The sequence below is a fragment of the Nuphar pumila genome, chromosome 7 (genome assembly GCF_984573655.1).
Source record: "Nuphar pumila chromosome 7, dmNupPumi1.hap1.1, whole genome shotgun sequence".
NCBI classification, from domain to species: Eukaryota; Viridiplantae; Streptophyta; class Magnoliopsida; order Nymphaeales; family Nymphaeaceae; genus Nuphar; species Nuphar pumila.
Window position 1 is genome coordinate 123,510,407 of NC_143255.1, and position 21,270 is coordinate 123,531,676.

At 37.7% G+C, this 21,270-nt stretch overlaps 1 protein-coding gene and 1 pseudogene across 1 annotated transcript; one reads left to right on the forward strand and one right to left on the reverse strand.

Moving 5' to 3' along the window:
- The first annotated feature begins 1,580 nt into the window (after positions 1-1,580).
- Positions 1,581-3,885, forward strand: LOC149833295 (fe(2+) transport protein 2-like). The gene is made up of 3 exons (XM_090012778.1): positions 1,581-2,156; positions 3,054-3,203; positions 3,566-3,885. Exons 1-3 carry the CDS (start codon positions 1,581-1,583, stop codon positions 3,869-3,871), a joined length of 1,032 nt encoding a protein of 343 aa, XP_089868904.1. The 3' UTR covers positions 3,872-3,885.
- A 12,387-nt stretch (positions 3,886-16,272) lies between these two features.
- LOC149833296 (phloretin 4'-O-glucosyltransferase pseudogene) lies at positions 16,273-17,745 on the reverse strand (annotated as a pseudogene).
- Positions 17,746-21,270: the final 3,525 nt, after the last annotated feature.

The following is a 21,270-nucleotide window of genomic DNA, read 5'->3' on the forward strand; positions in this document are numbered from 1 at the left end:
ATCTTCCTCGAGGCGTTTCTTGTTTTCAAGAATGTCACTCGTTGGGGGATGATATTTGAGCAAGTCATTCCACATTCTCTTAAGTGTGACAATATATATGATAAAAGGCTTATCTTCGCGATTATACTTAGCAATTTCAAGCTGCAATCCATATACTCTTGCAAGGTTGAAATGTTCACCATAGATTTCTTTAACCGCATCCCAAATTTCTTTTGCGAAGTTCATAAACAAGAAACTTCTAGCAATGGCTGATTCTAATGAGTTTAATATCCAACTCATGAGCATATGGTTTTTATATTCTCATTTTTTATAGGTAGAATCTGAGGGATTAGGCTTCACTTTTTTTCCAATGATGTATCCAACTTTGAATTTTTTACTTAAAAAGAGTTTTATAGCCTTTGCCCAACTTAGGTAATCAGTTCCTGAGAAGAAGGTGTTGGTGATTTTGAGTAAGTGTATATTGTCGGTAGTCGATCTTCTGTCTTTTGTCATGAGAGACTACGACCGGTGAACACCATAAAAAATCATGAAACTGCTTTGATACCATGTTAAAAACTTGACTGCACATGAGAGAGACAACGATTAACGTGGTTCGGCCATATATATGGACCTACATTCATGAGAAGAAAAGGCAAAGTGCCTTATGCTATTACCAGATAAGCAAGATAAATATAAGACCAAGCAAAAAAAATGGTAGAGGGGATCGAGTCTTCATGGGCAGGACTCTCAAGGGCGTCCTCCAGTTACCGAATATAACAAATGGGAGGTTGTTCTAAGGGAGATCGAGCTTCGGAGGCCAAACGATCGAAGCTCGTCAGAATCCTGCCGAAAAGGAAGTTTTCAGAGAAGTTCAGTTTTGTGAGATTGTGGAGGTCCCCGACCATTTGCAGGATCTTGCCGGTCGACCGGTTGGAACCCAGGTAGAGTTGGCGGAGCTGTATGAGTCGGTCGATTGAGTCTGGGATCGAACTGGTCAGGCAGTTGCATCGAGGACAAAAAAATGAGTCAGGTGAGGTTGCCAAGTCGGGGCGGAAGCCTTGAGGTCAAGGCAGGCGAGGGCTGCGGTACAAGTCCGGCCGGTTGCTCAAAAAAAAAACGGCCGGCAGGGCCCAACGTTCATCACAGGAATTGAGGGAGAGGGTATTTTTTTCAGTTCGGAAGGGTAAAATGGGAGAGACAATGCCCCCATTTTCTCCACGTTTTCTCAGCCTGGACTGCTAAACCGCGTGTCAATAACGATAGAAACGTGTAACTCCGTGGCCGGACATGTGTCCAAATGTGTACGTGCTGACAAGTCCAAACAACGACATCCACGTCATGTGACATTACCAATTATACCCCCAGCCAAAACCGAAAAACTCTCAAAAAAACAAAAGTAAACCACACTTAATCACATCAATTCAACAAGGGCAAAAGAATCATCTGACTGAACACGTCAGCATGAGCAGAGCCCGTGCCGGACCCACTCCGGCATTCTCCGTACGTCTCCTACCACGTGGCCTTACTACTATATAAACCCTAACCCGAACGCAGCCAAGCAGCAGCCCAAAAAGAGTAACAGAGAAAAAAAATTTGTCGAGATGTCTTCTTGTTCTTCTATTAGTCGCTTACTCTTGTTAGTGATCTTCATCTTCACGATTTTTCCTCTCAAGAGCGTCGCCGACTCCCCGCCAGCGGAGTGCAAGGCGAAAACCGGCGGGTGCCATGACCCAGCGGCGGCGCTCGGGTTGAAACTGGTGGCAATATTCTCCATTCTGGTGGCAAGCATGGTGGGGGTTTGCCTGCCGCTGGTTACTCGGTCCCTGCCGGTGCTTAACCCGGAGGGAAAGGTGTTCGTGATCGTTAAGGCGTTCTCGAGCGGGGTGATACTGGCGACGGGATACATGCACGTGCTGCCGGACTCGTTCGACGACCTGACGTCGGAGTGCCTGCCGGAGAACCCGTGGCGGAGGTTCCCGTTCACCACGTTCGTGGCAATGGTGTCGGCGGTGCTGACGCTGATGGTGGACTCGTTCGCAACGAGCCTGCATGAGAGGATGGCGCCGGTGGAGGTGGCAGCCGAGATGGTGGAGCTTGGACGTGGGGACGAGGAGGCGACCGCCTCGGTTAAGGATGGAAAGGGTCGAAAGCTGCTTCGGCACCGAGTAGTGGCTCAGGTATGCGGGAGTTCGGGGCTGCGCACATTTTTCTTTCTCTCTCTCTTTTTTTTTGTCTTTTTTAGTGTTTGCTTGCTTGTCTTTGGGAAGCTATTGTCGTTCCCGTAGTATCTAGATTTACTCTCTCTGGCGTGATTTTTTTTTTCAATTTTCGATGTCTATGCTATTTTGAGAAATTTTCATCGCTCTCTCTCTCTCTCCTTCTTTAAGTTTAGTGTTTGCGATAGGTGGGCTGCAGAGATTCCGTTGTTTCTGGAAGATATCGTCGTTGATGTAGTATCGCAACTCTCTGTGTCTGTCTCTCTCGCTCTCTTTTAAATTCAGTTTCGCTTGCTTGTCTTTGGGAACATATCGTCGTTCCCATAGACTCTCTCTTTCTCTCTCAAGTTTAGTGCTTGCTTGCTCGTCTTTGGTAAGATATCTTGTTGCCGTATTCTCTCTCTCTCTCTCTCTCTCTCTCTCTCTCTCTCTCTCTCTCCATGGCCGCCTTTTTTCATTTTGCAATTTCTTTGCTATTTTGAGAAATTTTCATTACTCTCTCTCTCTCTCTCACTTCTTTAAGTTTAGTGCTTGTGATAAGTGCGCTATTGGGGTTTGGTTGTTTTGGGGAAGATTTCGTCGTTGCTGTAGTATCGCGATTCTCTCTCTAAGCATCGTTCTTTATTTTTACATTTTCTGCTATTTTGAGAAAATTTCATCTCTCTATTCAAGGCAACTTTTTTGGTTTTATGATTTTTCTGCTATTTTAAGAATTTTTCATCTTCTCTCTCTTAACATTTTTTTATTAATTATTTATTGCATTTTTGAAGGGTTAACTAGTAAATTAACTCTTAAGTCATATTGCGTTTTTTAACATTTCCCTTTGTTATATCTAATGAGAAAGTGATTCACTTGCAGGTATTGGAGTTGGGCATTGTTGTTCACTCCGTGGTGATAGGCTTGTCGCTAGGGGCTTCTGAGAACCCCTGTACAATTAGGTCTTTGGTGGCTGCCCTCTGCTTCCACCAACTCTTTGAAGGCATGGGTCTAGGTGGTTGCATACTCCAGGTACGTCAATCAATGCTTTATATATATATGAAAGAAAATCAGTGCTTCATATATACTTTGTCGCTTTAGCATGGTTGTGGCACGTAAGGCGGTAGTGTTGTCAATATGAAAGAAAATCAATGCGTCATATACTTTGTTGCTTTAGCATGGTTGTGGCACGTAAGGCTGAGCGGTAGTGTTCTCAACTGGAAGTTTTACCTTGCAATGAGGCGGGTTCATTAAGTTACCCGGTTTTCGTTGAGGGTTTTCCTTATATATATATATATATATATATATATATATATATATATATATATATATATATATATATATTGAAGGTTCAATGTGATAAAGTTGTGTTCCTGTGCTGCTAAAATCTTCAGGCTGAATACAACATAAAGGTCAAGGTCATTATGGTGTTCTTCTTCTCCATCACGACACCATTTGGGATCGGCTTGGGCATTGGCTTGTCTAGTATTTACAGCGACAACAGCCAGACTGCACTCATTGTGGAGGGGGTGCTGAACGCAGTATCAGCGGGGCTGCTGAATTACATGGCGTTGGTAGATTTGCTAGCAGCAGATTTCTTGGGGCCCAAGTTGCAGGGCGACCTCAAGCTTCAATTTAAGGGCTATGTAGCAGTGTTCTTGGGTGCTGGTGCCATGGCTTTGATGGCAAAATGGGCTTGAGAAAAGAATTTGCGTGTGTGAATATATATATAGTATATGTTGCTCCATGTTGGGGAGAATGGATGGGATGTTCCTTTTTCTCTTATTGTTGGTTTTCCACTTCTCTTTTTGTAATTTTGGTTTGGAAAGTAATAACAAGCTTTATTTTCCAATCTCATGGTATGGTCCTTCCAGAAGGTGTGGCAGTAGGGATGTCAATGAATCAAATTTTATCGATATCAGACCAAATTGTATCCATTTTGGTTGCATTTGGTAAGCCAAAATCATATGCAATTATTCACTCCCTCCCTAGAAATCGTTTCCGGACTAATTGCACACAGTCGCGTCAAGAACTTTCAACAATGAGTCTCGGTGCATCCATGTCTTCCATAATCTCTATCCACCACACCCAGTCCCAAACTGTTAGAGCCGCTTCTCTGACCAGACATCCCACCTTTATAAAACAAACAGAAACAGGGCAGGGCAGGGCAGGGCGTTACAAGTCAGGGTATAACAACAAAAAATTTAATCATATTTCGCTCTGCCTTTCCCAATCCAGTCCATCGCTTGACCTGGCGACCTTCTTCGAGCTTTGTCGGCAACTTCCCATCTTACTTTGGCAAGACGTGTCTGAAGGCCATTGCACTAGCCCTTAAAAATATGATGATTTCTTTCTAACCAGATAAGCTTCCATGATACGAGGGACCTGCACCAATGCAAGTCAAGAGAAAGGTCTTCTATATCTCATGAGTAGCACATCAGAGAGGCTCGCTTTTATCGCCCAACTTTGCACTCTTCGCCCAACTTTGCACTCTTGCAAGGGGTTCGATGAGTGCATATTGAGTGACAATGATTTCTTTTGGCTAAGAAATTTTACTATGCCATGCTAGCAACTAGGATATGTTCTATGCTTCACAGAGTCTGCAGGTCTCAAAATACAATATGCTTCTCATTTGGTGGGTTTCGAAAACCCAATGTTCACTCAAATGTTTGTGATGTTTATTCGGACGTGTAGCTGGCTCTACGACCCTCAATTTCTCGTAAGCTCATCACAAGAAGGCAATACACTTGCCTTTCGTTAGCTTGGACGCTTATATGCCAAAGGCTTTGGCATTGCTGCACTACTGACTCATTCAACACTATTGCTTAAGACAATTTCGTTATGCTAAAAATGCATGAGATATGCACCGCCTCGACTCCGCTTCCGCTAGGTTTACATAGCTTCTGAACTCTAAGGCAAGCTACGTGTTGCAAGACCCAAATAACTGCCAAGCTCCCTCTTCGTGTGAGACAGGAAGTGTAGAGAAAAAAAGGTCATGGCAAGAGTTCAGTCGTACAACAACTAAGATATCTCTAAGGAAAATAAAATTGTCTCAAACCAAGTTAAAATCTTCCAGACACGGTTCAACATGTCACTCATCAAGTCACAGTCCCAAAATATATGAGAGAGGGATTCCTCTGTGCATATAAACATAACACACACATCTGTTGGCCATGTGAAAACCTTGACTTTTCAATCTGAGCTCCAAATTGACTTGACCTTGTACGATTAGTCAACCCATAAGGGAGTCCCTTAGAGGGAGACTCCCTCCCCCACAATGCCCTTCTTAGAGAGCCAAGAAACGGACGAAGTACCTAGCATCTTATACAAGGAAGATGTTTTAAATTTGCCATAGCTCATTAACGCCCACTTAATGGAGTCCTCACGCTGCACAAATGAGAATTACGATAGTTGGCTTGTAAGAACCATCCATTGTTGAAAGGCCAAGTCAGGCGAATGCCTTCACAAAATGATCTCCCAAACTCCATCCATACCTCCTTGACTTTAGATATTTACCTCTTATGGTGTCATAGAGGCTAGGGAACTCCTTGTAGTCCTGGCAAAAAGGAGTTATGTTGCCATCCCTCACCACTAGCTAGATGGCCTGACAGAAATCATTAAGGACCATGAACCATCCCTTCCAAACACTTGAGCCACGCTTCTATCTCTAGTTTTCTTACCAGTTCCAGGGCCAAGATCATATTGCATTTTTCAATGAAAACAATTGCTAACCTGCCCTCTTTCTTACATATTGCCCACAACTATTTTGCCAATAGTGCCTCATTGAATTTATGTAAATTATAAACTTTGAGTCTAATGGCGACTTCTAAGGGAGATACGGGATATGATCGTGTCCCCAAACACTAATATACATAATTGGCATACATGCCCCAAGCAAAACCTAATAAATGCTAACAAGGCCCACAATCTAGGCAAAACTCAAAATATCTTTAATATGGATGGATTTTAAAATGTATATTTGGACATCCAAACACTTCAAAAATAATACTCTAATACATGCAAATACAAAATAAAATTAATAAGAATATGCACCAAAAAAATCAGACTTAATTAACATATTCAAACTTGTTGAGGCATTTCACCAAACACTTGGTGAGTGCCTCGAAAACAGAAATTTGGCAAGGATTTTCTATATAGGTTCAATAAGAAAAAATCATGAAAATGTCTAATAAATCTATCCTAAAGAGACATGCGATGTCCAAAACTACGCAATCTGGTTTACCAAAATTTTCATATGCAAAACAATCAACATGAATCGAAAAAACACAAAAGAAACAAAAATATATTCATAACAGAAATTTCTATGAAAAGAATGAAAATCCACACACAAAATACATAGTTGATTCAGTCTGAATCAACAACCTCACAACAGCAAAAATCAGATCTGATAAATTTCAGTTTTATAAAGTATAACAGTCAATACGAATCAAATCACCATAGATTTGGGAAACTGAATCAAACGCATTGACAAATATTTTTCAGGGATTGAAATCAAATTTCAACCATTAATGAAGCAACACATAATATTTAATTTCAGCATAAACATCCAACGATTTAGGAATAGCACCAAGAATGAAAAGAAACGACACAAGAAAAGAGGAACTAGAGGGGTTATGCGCCAAGGAGAAGTTGAGACATCTTAGCTCCTGAGATGAACGTCAGTCAAATCTTTCATGATCATTAGCACCAACATTGCTCCAGTCGGACCAATGGTCGCTCAACCAGCAACCTAAGCAACTCTGTTTACTGGAGCTTTTTTTGTAACTCCCCAGAATTTCCAACTCAAAATAAGTAAAATTTTCAACCAGTTTTTTTTTAAATACATTTCAACTCGAATGAGAGGATCAATACACAACAAACATAATTTTGGTTTTTGAATTGGACAACCCTGGGGGGATTACAGAAACTAACAACTCTAAATTGGACTGGATCCAAGTTTATACACTAAAGATTTAATCGAAAATTTGACTCCACATGAAAGGAAAGAAAATAAAATATAATATCATTCCAACATAGATTATAATGTACCAACAATTATTTGAACAAAAACATGTTCATATATACGAGTGAAAAATCATCTTAGTCTAAATAAGATACAAAAATACAAAAACATTATAGGATCGATAGAAGGATAGAAACATGATCTACAAGCCTTGCCCTTGCATTGCACTATTACACTGCATATCAAGCATCACTTATAATATCCATGAAATAGAGTATGTAACACCCCAAAATTTGTATCTCAAAAATCATAGAATTTTTTTAAAATACTTTTAAATTCTTTTATAAAATTACAACAGAAAAATCAAATGAAACAAAAAACATAGCACGTTACTTCTCGTTTACATTCATAACCATACAAGCATTTAAATCAGAAATCAACATTCATAAATTGAATTAAAAGTCCATACATGTCCAAATTAAATATAAATATTTATTTAACAAATTAAATTATCAGTTTTTGAGCAACTAAAATTGCTCTTAATCCAAAACGTTCGAAGATTGGAAAAGGCATAGCTTGGTCCCCACCGCAACCTCCCGTCATCTCATATGAGCTCACTCACTTCCTAAAAAAATATTAAATTTTATATGGTAAGACAACACTTGTCTCAATAGAGTAGAACTATACAAAACACATAAATTGAAACTTGTAGGCAGGAATTACTATAAATTTTTATGCATTTAATTACAAAAGTAAATACAACAAATTTAAGTATGCATTTCTAATATCTAATACAAGCATATATTTGTGAAGTTAATCTTAATACATCATTCATTCAAGCATAAATAATTAAAATTGTATGAACATAATTAAAAATGCATGCACTTACCATTATAAAAGCTTATCATATGCATGAGCTAATTCTTATCTTTAATTAACTTTTCTTTCTTAGATGATGCATGCCATGCCTATCTAATGCATATTCATTTAAGTTTCACTCCTTAGCTACGTGGGTACAAACATAGGCTTATACCTGGATCAAGGCCATGACACAGGCAATATTTTCAAACAGTGGTAGCTTTGGCCTGGCATGACGCCTTTCTCCAGTACCGAGGGAGAGACGACATGAACGAGAGAAGCTCTCAACACCATTATCCTGGTTCATAGGACTTCCACTCATAAGTTTCTTTTTTCTATATTGCAGTCTAGTGCAGAGGGTTTCCTCTATCTTCGTGGTTAGGGAGGAGCAATCTTTCGTGCTTAAAACTTATTTTCACGAAGTCGTAAGTATCGTTTGCCCTCTCCTTGCAAGCCCTTACTTTAGTAATACATGTTTAACTTCTTTAACTTAAATGTTTTACATACAACACCGTATAGGAATCTAAAAAGAGGATTTGGCCAGTTCATAGCCAATGGATGCATAATTTATACATTAGGTTTGATAACATATTCATACTTCTTTCTTTGCAAAAGTATGTGCATACACATAAATAAAATGATAGTTTTTTTTAATCATTGCATGCATCCATTGCATTAACATCATCATCATTATCAACATGATCATCATGACAGTCGTATAAAGGAAAAACATAGCATAAACAGTCAATTCACAATTGTCATTAGTTTGCAATACATATACATTGGTCCTTTAAGTAGTGAAAGGTCATATAGGCATGCACATTCATTCACATAGCATTCAATTCAAGTCCCATGAATGGGCACATTATTCCATACAAAAATTTTTGTTTTAACAATGCATATACAGTCTGACATCCATTCGTAAGAGCATGCATTCTAATACATAATTTATGTAAGTATTCGGTAGCCGGTTCCTGAGTTGGTTCCATATTGCGAAAAAGCTCAACTTTGTTCGACTGTTATAGAGATTACAGAAAAAAATTTAATCGATGATCATAGCTTAATTTTTCATAGTTTACAAAAAAATTTATGAGCTTTCCGATGCCGTAAACCGTTTGTAAAAATTCATCCATATGAGGGAGTTACGAACATTCTGGTGCATACCCATACTTTTTTGTTCTGAATATCACAAAACAATGCTCAATCTATGAATAGAGCTCAAAAACTCATAGTAGCTATGAAATTTTGTGCTTTACACGTAGAGGTATAATAAAAACATTAATATGTATCACGTTCTCAATAATAAAGTTAATAAAACATGTTTTAGGTGTTTGAAAACATTTTTATGACTCTCTAACTTGCCTTAAAACCCTTTTCTTTATTTGCCTTATACATTTTTTTCCCTATCTAGTAAGCTTAGTCTATTATTTTATATGGTATACTTAGTGGATATAATGTAAAATATAGATCTACATAGGCTGGTCGACATCCACCCTTGGGGGTTTCTAACCTTTCCATATGCAAGAGTTGTCAAACTTGCTCGCTTGGCAAGCAAGTTTGACTAGGTCAAGTTTCTATTTTTTTTTTCTTTTTTGTTTCATTAGGTTACTATATTTATTTTTAGTTCAGCCATCTCCCTCATTTGAAATGGACGTCCCTCTCATAGAAGCTCTCTCTCTCTCTCTCTTGTATAAGAAAAAACAAGTTTTGACTTTTTGTTTTTATGTTTTGCTATTTGGCAAGTTTTAAGATAAATTTGATTTTAAAGCTCACCTATGGACTCCTACATAATTATAAAATTTAATTAATTTTTGAGTTTCATTCCACTAAGTGAAATTCTAAATTAATTCACTTTAAATTTGAAATTCAATTCTTTAGAAATTCAAATGTGGAATTACATGAAATGACACTAAATGAAATTTGAATTAGGCTTAAATGTAATTACATGTCCTCTATTAAAATTTGAAAATCCATATATTTAAATTATTTATCTTGTGTATCCTTCCCAAGGATAATTTGGATTATTCAGAAATAAATTTTGAAGAAATAAAATTCAATAGGGTCGATGAAATATATTTCATATACTTAGAATTTTTTTCTAAGTCCTACTTAGCCTATACATAACACTTGGTTCTACTTATCATTTTCAATTTATCTAGATTGTGTAATTTTTTTTCTAAAATTGTCATTTCCTCAAAAATGAACTTTGAAAGCGATTTCTACCAGGGTCAGCAGGACCTAGTGTCGATTTGAGTATTTTATTTTATTTTTTTTTTATAAATTAGATTTCAAACTCATTAAACTAAATTCAAATTTATTGAATTCACATTACATACATATCAAATTAGTCGATTCATCTGAAATCCTATTCGACTTTATTTCGATGAAATTTACCAATTATTTAATTAAATTCTACTTTTTTCATAAATTTGATTCTGAATGCGAATTTCACTTAAAACAACTTTAATTTTTTCATAAGATGTTTCTTATAAATTTTTTTAGGCTAATTTATATTTTTTTACACTTCCTTCTCATAAAGTTTATCATTAATATTATTTTATTTATTAAAAGTATACTAAAGAGTCACAGTTACATTACTCTTGAATTTAATTTAAAATTCAATTTCAATATAATTTTTTTTGTATTTATTTCAAACTTGAATTAACATTCAATTAAGTTTTAATTTATATTCAAATTAAACTATAATCTAATACATATATTTAAGATATATTTATTAAATCAAAATTCAAATTCAAATCCGATTGAAAATTGAAACCCTGATTAAGAATAAATTCTCCACTAGAAATTTATTATGAATCCTAATAAATGTTTGAATTATAATTTAATTCTCATCTTAATCTCAAATAATATTTTAACCTTAATTCAATGTTATTTCTCATAAAATATCAAAAATTTACAGGTTTTACAGGGTCAGACTTATGAAAGCCGATAAGTTTATACTACTAATATTAAGATTGTATATGCTAGAACATTTACTACAATATGATAACATATTTCAACAAATAACATAATTATGATATAATTGGAGCAGAATAAAGAGAAAACATATATCTTAGGATTAGAAAACAAATTACAATCATTGTGTTAATGCAAGTCTGGTTTTTCTTAATTAACATCTTTGGGTACTTGGGTATAATTCTCATATCTAATGAGGAGGGTGTTTATTATGCCATATGAATCATTATTTTAAAGTGCCTAAAAGATCGAATATTTAAAATGGGCAACCCTTGGCCAAGAAAATTTTCACAGTGGCATAAACATTCAGTAAAGATGCATCTATGACTAACTGCAGTAGTAGAGTATATCACCTAGGACACTTAAATATCTTTGACCTCCCTAACTCCAAGTGACTGGAGACTATAGCAATGTCATTGCTCCCATAAACATTCAGTAAGGCATGTAGATGAATCTACATATATTGGTGTCACTCGATGTTGTACCTCTTACATTCTCTAAGGTAGAACATCAATGTGAATGGGCTATAGAGTTTTTTCTTAATTAAATGCTTTATCATTTTTTATTAGGTAAATCAAGGCTTAAAAGCCCAAGTACCCATCAAGGGCAACAATCATATCATGATGTAGTAATATGTACCTAAACTCATTATGTGTTTCTTTGGTGCCCTTATAGCCCATATGAGCACTTCGCCAATGAAGGCGAACATAACAAGTCAAATGTGTGAAATGTGTGCATGTATTATTCAAAGTATAGTGCTTTCTTGCTATCTCTTGTGTTCTTATCAGACCCGAGCTCGTACATGAGCTATGCCAACATGGCTCACATGCATCACCATATTAAATGCAACAATAGTACTATTCACACAATTGTGCTTATTGGCACTACGAGGATTCCTTAAATTGTATGGTCAAACACAGACAATAATAGTGCAATCATGCATCTTATACATAGAACATCATGCATATCGTGTTTAGCATTCATGACATACATTATTATTGCATATTGAGTTCATGCATTCATGCACTTGCCTTATCTCGAAACTCATAATACATGTGAAGTTTTACATTTCTGAAATATTAACAATATGTAACCAATTTCAGACTTAGTAAAATAAATTAAACTTATGTATATTTGTTTATATCACATGCTCCAATATATATATTTACTTCATATATAATTTCAATCGTAATTCTATCTTCACAAAAATGCATTATCTATCTTTGAACCACATACTTTCAATCTATATATATATATATATATATATATATATTTGAAACTACATATAGACCTCCCAACTGCATATATACATATTTTTGAAACAATATTTTTTGAACTACGTGTATATATATACCATATATGCATATTTTTTAAACTGTATACACTTGTATATATATTTTTATGAAATGGTTTGCTCCAGGTCTTGCCGGTCCAGATTTAGACTGAACCTACATAGCACGGTTCAGACCTTGATCTGAACACACACACACACATGTGGTTAAAGTTTGTATATTTTTTTGAAACTAGAAAAAATCACTGCACAGGGCACGAACAATTTTTTTTCAAAATCCTTGAAGTCTTTTGAATCATTGCAAGATACCTACAGATTTTTAAAACAATGTAGGATTGCGAGATATCACTGCTATATATATATATATATATTTTGAAGCACTGCAATCTTGCGAAAAATGCACAAGTTTAAACAATTTTTTATAAAACAGCATAGGCTTTCAGAAATACTGTGGGTTTCTTTAAACAAGATTTTTTTTGTTTTTAATATACAGACTTGCGCCTATGCAGTTTGCATATGAATTGCAGACTACATGTAGCAGTGGCTGCTATATGCCAATTGCATGCATTATATATTCATAAATCAATATTTTGAGAACCAAAGAAAATGCAGACCACTAAATCTAACTCAGGCTTTCAAAATGCACTTGCACCTACACAACCTACATATGGAATGTAGACTACATATTGCGTTGGCTGCTATATGTTGACTACTAAAACAAAAACAAGTACCCATTGTTTTTCTAAATTGCTGGAAGAAAAAAAATCGGACATGCAGGAAAGAAAATCAATTGTGGCATGATATAGGGTAATAACATACTAGAAACAAAATCAAACATGTGGGAAATATAAAATTAAACATGCTGGGAATTTAAAATAAAACAAAGCATGAGGTGAAGTAATAACATGCTGGAAAAGAAAACACAACACAGTTTAAGGTGATGACACACAACATGATTTAAAATAATATGCTGGAAAAGAAATAAGAAAAAAAAAACAGCACAATATACGATAGTAACATGCTGAAAATGACATACAACATGATGTGAAATAACATGCTGGAACAGAAAATCAATTATGCTGGAAATATAAAATAAAATACAGCATACCAGCATAGTAGGCGGCTTTAAATCATTTAAACAAGGTAACTAGATTAACACCTCATCTGGATATTTGTTCTAGACAAAAAATCCAATCCTTATGGCATTGAACCTTACATTGAACTGAAACAAAACAACAAAGAATCAGCTCTTCAAATCTGTGTAGAGAAGAGTTCAAGGTTTACCCTTCTCTACACTAGAGTTGTTAAGGGTGTGGCCTCTCAAGAACTTCCCACTCAAGGCAGTGAAAAAAAATGGTAGGGAGGTAGAGGGAGGAGAAGAGAGGAGACAAGAGAGAAAAATCTTAGCAAAAACATGAGAATGGGCAGCCCCTTCTCTAAAAATGTGTTTTTAAAACATGATGAGCAGAGGAGAATGAGATGGACAGTTGAGAGAGAATAAAGGGAGTTAGAGGGTTGAGCTCAGTCAACCCTCAACCCCTTTTTCCTTTCTCCCAAACCCCTTTTCCATGTTTCACAAAAATGAAAAAAAAGAACAAAGAATAAAAAGTTATAAATTGGCTATATTAGGCTTACCTTGAAAACAAGCATGGGCCATTCAAATGGCACCATGAGAGAGAGAGAGAGAGAGAGAGAGAGAGAGAGAGAGATGGGGTGTCCTCATTGAGTGTGCCCCACTAATTTCCCTCTTAAATTCAAAAATTCATGGGGCCTCCTATATGTTGGTTCTGGCCCAACCCATTTGAAAATGGGTTGGTCCATGATCCGTAATCTCATAGGAAAATGCCCAACTCAAAAAGCTTTTCAATAAATTTATATATATATATATATATATATATATATATATATATATATATATATATATATATATATATATATATATATATATATATATCCAACCCAAATAAATATAGAAATGATTAATTTATTTTTACTCAACTCTTGGCTAATTAATTTATTTTTACTCAAACAAATATAGAAATCACAATTCAATTCGCAATAAACTCTAAAATTAGATCCAAGTTAAACCCAACTTAAATCCAAATTAAATTTGATTAAAAATCTAAACCCAATTCAAAATAATTTTTCAGCTTAGGATTCATCCCAAATCCATTAATTAAACTATCTTTAAATTCTAAGTGAAATTCAAGTCTATTTTAACTTCGTATCAAGCAAATTCTCAAACTCTACTCAAGTGGTAATTTAAATTTTATGTTGACATTAAATATTAAAAATCTATATATTATTATTTAATTAATTCTAAAGAAATCACAATCGTTATAGAGATGCTTTTAACGCCTCTCTCGAGCTTTCAAGTGCCGCCCCAAGGGCCCAATAGCGGGTCTTTGGGGGGCCAACAGGTTGGAGGCTTAAATGCGCCTCTCCCTCCCCCCTCCTCCCAACTGGATCCAAACCAGCAGTTATGCTGGATTCAGATCTGCCCCAGTTCGGATCTAGCATGATTGAATTTAAAAATTAAGCTAAAAAATAAAAAAGCATCATAAAAAAATATAAAACTACCAAAAAACCCGCAACACCCTCCGATGGCCTAAACAAATCCTAACAGCCATAGAAAACTATCTTAATAAAAAATAAAAATACAAAATGCATAAAATAAAAATAAAATAAACATAATTATTTAAAAATAGAGTTTGGACTCCTCACGCTTTGAGTGAGCTGTGTTCAAGTGACAAGGCTTGAGTAACCCTGATGCAATGCATGAGAGCCCCCCTAGATGGAGGAGTGGTTGGAAAACGACTGGCCAGCCCACCAAAGCATTGGGGCCACCATCTACTTTCCCGGACAATATGAACCGCTGAAAAATAGCATTTATGCATTTTTCGACCATCTTAGGCATCTTAAAACTTTGCAATAAATGCACATATTCGGATCCACCCTTTCCACCCCATCTCTTGACGTCCTCCCATGAAATCATTTCCAAACTAATTGCACACAATCTCATCAAGAACTTTCAACAATGAGTCTCGGTGCATCTACGTCTTCCATAATCTCTGTCTACCACATCCACTCCCGAACTGCTAGAGCCGCTTGTCTGACCAGCCATCCCACCTTTATAAACTTACCGTTGTTATTTTTGACTGTTGATATTTGCTGTAAATCAAAGGCTTTATGCAACCCGCGGGTGCAAGTCTCCATCTGTTTGCATACAACCATCTTAAGCTCACTTGATGAGATGAGTGCTTCATCAACGGTAGGATGTATTTTCGAATTTTATCAAGGGTTCAAGAAACAAACACTGTCTCGAACATGCTCGTCATTGATTTTGTGCCTCCCATAAAAATCTGACAACCAGTTAAAAGATAACCCTCCTACAAGCTTTAATGTGAACTCCAAAAAGTCTTCTAACCTGGCACCATATAGAAGATACATGTGGGCAACATAGAAAAATATGATCAATAGTCACTTCTTGAAGCTCGCGTAAGCAACATCTGTTAGCTAACTAGAACCCAATCTGCTAAAGCTTAACAAGAGTAAGAACACCCTCTAAAGCAATACGAATCGTTGGAGCTGCCCGAGGACTATACTCGAGTGCCATGGATAAGGATCCGCGCGCATGGTTCGAACTTGGTCCCATTCTTTCTTAGAAGAAAAGTCTTCAGAGTCTGTCCAAGTTAGCTGATGTGCAATCGTAGCGTTCAATCCCGATTTGGCCATCTCAACCAAATTTTTAACCTGCGTATCTTTTGTTTTTTAGAGAACAAAAATTCCATTATTGTTGCAGTAGAAAAGGTAACAGATAAGATTCGGAACGAGGAGATACCTAAGAAGGTAGGTGTTGTACTCATTGAAAATAAGATGAGAGAGAATCGGTGGTTTGGACATATTCGGCGAAGGCCTAATGACGCTCCGGACGGAGAAATGAGAAGCATCACTACATTACATGTTCATGCGTCATGCATGATGCAAGAACTTACACAAATTGGACGGCACACTTTCATGCAAACATAATTCAACAAGCACATTAACTAATATTACATGTTCTTAACTTCTTCACTTGGCAATTTGAGATCGTCGATGAACGCAAGAATATTCAGATCCGACGACCCACCTTCGTTCGCAGCCTTCCTAGCCATGTCCCTCCACCTCAGGGCATTCTTCCTCATCCCCTTCCCGCTCTCTTCTCCCATCACGAGACTCACACACCTCTTTAGTTCCTCTCTACTCATCACCCCATCCTCATTCCTCCTCGCACGAACGCCAATCTTCCACACATGCTCCACCAACTTAGCGTTGGTTGGTTGGTCACTCCACTGAGGAAAGCACACCATTGGCTTCCCATTCACCAAGCCCTCCAACGTTGAGTTCCAGCCTGAGTGAGTCACAGAACACCCCACAGCAGGGTGAGCTAACACCTCTACTTGGGAACACCACTTCAATACAAGCCCCCTCTCCTTCACCACCTCATCGAAGCCGCTCGGAAAACCACTGTAGTTTTCCGGCGGCCGCACCACCCATATGAAGTAGTGCCCGGATTCCGATAGCCCGGCCGCGATCTCGTCGATCTGCGTCTGTGATGGCACCGCAAAAGTGCCGAAGGAGACGTAAAGTACCGAAGAAGCTGGCTTGGTGTCTAACCAGTGTATGATATCATTGTGGGATTTGCTGCTGCCGTTCAAAGTAAGGTTTAGTAAGTCTGCGCCGAATGCAGTGTCCTTAGAGTTCTTGCTCTTGTCCAGGAAAGCCGACGGGATCAGCGGCCCGACTCCCATGAGATTGATGTTCAAGTCTTTCATTGATGATACGACGCTTTCCTCTAGCTCGTCGAAGGAATTTACGAGCACCCACTTTGATTTTGATTCATCGATGGCTCGAAACATGCGGGAGAGTATCGGGATGACGACAGAAATAGTGTTTTCTGGCAAGATGAAAGAAGGGAGGTCATCGGCGACAAGAGAAGGTAGGGCAGGAAGCTGGATTTTACTAGAGAGATCAGTGAGCAAGTGAGGGGATTTCACGATACAATGGTAGTATATAGAGAACACTGAAGAAGGTTGTATCCATTGTAGAGCTGACGGCACGCCGAGGTAGGTTGCGACGCCGGCAACCCACGGGAGGAGGAAATTGTAGACAATGCAAGAGACCGGGTTGCCGGAGTAGGCGAAAGAGCGGACGAGGGCAGCGAGTGAGAGCGAGCCGTGGTGCTCGAACTGCGCCATGTATATGGGGCCTGTGATGTCTACTGTTAGATTGGATTCATCACCATCGGAGATGGTGGCGAAGGAAATTCCAGTAGTGGTGGTGGTCGAGGAGATGCGGTTATAGGCCTTTGTGGTGGTAACGAAGGTGGCGTGGACGCCATGTTTGGAAAGGAGTTTGGCGAGTTGCAGGGTGGGGTTTATGTGACCTTGAGCAGGGAAGGAGACGAGGAGGACGTGGGGCTTCATGGTGTGCTTGCGTTCTTCAACTTTGGCTTCTCCCTTCTTTCTGGAATTTGGTGTGTGCAACTTGAAATTTATAGTGGAAGAGAGTGAAGACCAGCAAAGCCTTCTAAGGGAGCTTCCTAGTTGCCATCCAAAATTTTGTCTTTCAATTCTGACCATCAACCAATTTCCAGTTCCTGTCCTCTGACTTATGATGCAGATGATCTTAGGACGATCCTAACCGTCCGATTGATGCATTTGCACAGCTAACCAAACGTGTGGTTTAGAATCTCATGAAAATGAAAAGCGAAGCAGAGGGTTTCTCGATCGGGTGCTTTAATCTAGCGACCAAATCAGATGAACATATAATGACATCACATTGTGACGAGGGGGATTTGTACCAGAGTGTAGAATTGGGTTCTTGTTTGGCCAAATGGAGAGAGGGCGGGGGCTGCACGGACCCAAGACGTGCCGTCCCACGCTGCTTCTGAACCGATAACAACACCGTTTATATTAACACGGATCTCCTCTCCAGTCTCTAGAATGAGTAGGACCAGCCCAGCCCAACTCTGACACGGATCTCATCATTTGAAATAGGATGGGTTCAATCCTAGCCGTCCAATTCATGGCCAAATCGTTTTGGATATAATTAGGACAGTAAAATCATAACCCAAACTGGGGCTGCCTGCAACGAAGTTTGGATTGACCCAAATAATATTCGGGTCCGTATTTTTATGCCCGTACATGTAACTTCGGATTTTTGTTGGGTCAGATGCCTGATACAAACCCGACCCATTGACACATGGGGCCCAAAGTCTATAGTTGCTACCCAAGATTTTGGAGAAATCATGCTAATAGTTTGCAAACTTACTTGGCCCAACGACTGGATCGATGCAAAGCATCCCATCCTCTCCTCCCCCTCTCAATAGCTGATTAATGTGACCTCTTACGTTACTCAGTCTGATCACTAGATCTGCTCTCATGAGCAAGGGCTAGTAAACTAGCCCAATAACTCACTCCTAACTCAAACTAGGACTTGAACTTGTGATGCACAGAGCTACGCTTAAGTGCATGATCGGTTTGTTTTTAAAAAAACAACCCTGAAAGATCTTAACCAACTGTTTCATGCTTTACTATGTTACATAAATCATATTCAAATTATATTTATTTATTTATATTTACACTTATGCAAAGTTAGCAAAAAAAAATAGTGTGATAGCTTGGGGTTGGGGGCAGCGCCCCAGAATTTTTTTTTTAAGATAAAATAAAAAATGGCTACAATTATTAATAAAAATCTATTTCATATCGACAAATCAAACTATTTGCTCCAATCTTTCTCAACCTCGACACGGAAAGTTCTTAAACATTATCTAATGGCAATATATAACACCGGTGCGATAATTTGAAGTTCATAAAATGCATAAATTTTATTTATGACAAAATAAATCTAAATACAGCCCAAAACCCTAATCCCCAAATACACCCAAAATCTCTCTCTTTCTCATCGTTATCCAAATTTGATTTCAGAAACCAATTAGGCCACATACAATTATTTCGGGATCATTATAGCCTACATCTAAACCAAATCCAACCCGTTTATTAATTCTTTGGAATATCATCACGATCCATCATGACCGTTCATTGTGCAAACATTGGGGCCCGCCCCAATGGGGCTCATGATGTCATCATCAGCGGCCCCATCGATTGGTCATAGATTGTCACAATCGACAGTGATTTGGCATATCACCCGATCTCTTACTTCATGCCTCCAAAAGTGGAGCCGTATCTTGGTCCAACCTTATTGGATGGACCACTTATTAAAGATCCACACCTGTATCGGCTTTATTCGGGCAAGATCTTTATTCGAGCAAGAACTGCACCAACTTAGCAGGGGTCCAGCTAGTAAGCCACTGCCCCACCAACCCAATAGCCCTATTGGACCCATTTGGCCTTATCCAGGATTTGGATCCTACCGCAAGGTCAGGCCCGACCAAATTGACAGAGAAAAATCAGTAGTAATATTGAACTTGGAATCATTTCCAGAGAGGCCAAGTTCAACGGTAAATCAAGGTACCTGGCTTAGTACGGAAAGTGGATTTTACCACTCCCAATGATATCCATGACCAGACACCACCAAAGCCCTCATCCTGTAGTATTGACTAGACCATGTAACCATCTTTGTAAACTAGCTAGAGAGAGAAAGAGAAGCATACATAGCTATGCTTGATATAGTGTTCTTAGGTTCATTGGCTTTGCGGCAAAGAACCTGGAGAGAGAGAGAGAGATGTGTAAACAGTTCAGATTTGGATGGGATATTGGCTAAACATATTCAAATTTGGATTTGGATGGTGAAAAGCTCATACCATATCCACATTTTTACATGTAAACAGATTCTGGTATCCATCAAATTTGGATATTTGTTGGATTCAATAGCAAAAAAAGCAAAACCATATCCACATCTATTTATCAGAGCCGGACCTGTAAAGAGGCCAATGAGGCTTGGGCCGCAGGGCTCTTGGGCCCAAAAAAAAATTAGGGAGCCATTTTTAAGGCCAACGAGTATTGTTAGGTAGTTTATATAAATATTTTATACATTCTTATTTAATATAATATAAATATTTGAAATATTATATTTGTTTAATGTGAATGTAAATTTTATTGTTATTTTGATTCTTTGAAAAAAAAATTCGGAGGCGCTGCCCCCGAACTCCTACTACCATTTTTAACCTCCGCCTCAGGCCCCATAAAACACAGGTACGACTCTGCTAATTATAATCAGACATGATTATGGTTGCTAAATGCAACTGAACAGAATCAATTTTGGTCAGATACCGAATGAAACCCAATTCATTGACATCTCTAGAGAGACCAAAGGGTATGATACAAGTATCTTAGGATATGTGAATTCTGCCAAATTTAAGGACTATATAGAAAATGAAACGAGAGAGATTAAGGCTGTTTGGAAACTGTTAGCTGGGATAGAAGTTGATGCTAGGACTGGGCTTTTAAAAAAAAAATTAACTGGGCCAGGAGGCAGGACTAGGCTACAGCCCAGCCCCCCCCCCCCCCCCCCCCCCCCACCCCCCAGCTCCGCCTTTGACCACAAGCGAGCAGGCATTTTCAAGTTGTTTTTCGTGAATTTGACCATGTGCATTTGACATAGTTTATTTGCCAAGAAACGGTATTTTGACCATGTTTTTTCAAACAAAAGATAATTTTATAAGTTTTGAATATTTATGATAATTTTTAAATTTTATAAAAACCTATCGGACTGTCTGAACGGGACAATCCAAGAAAGCATTTAGGTCATATCATAGAAAAAAACCTTCAAAAGCACGGTAGCTTATGGTGGTCCAAAAAAAGTTATAGATAGCTGTCTATAACTTTTTTGACTACCAATATATATATATATATATATATATATATATATATATATATATATATATATATATATATATATATATATATATATATATATATATATATATATATATATATATATATTAAACTACCATATGCTACCTTGTTTCATTGAAATCAGTAAGTGCAAACGTCGAAACGATCGATTCG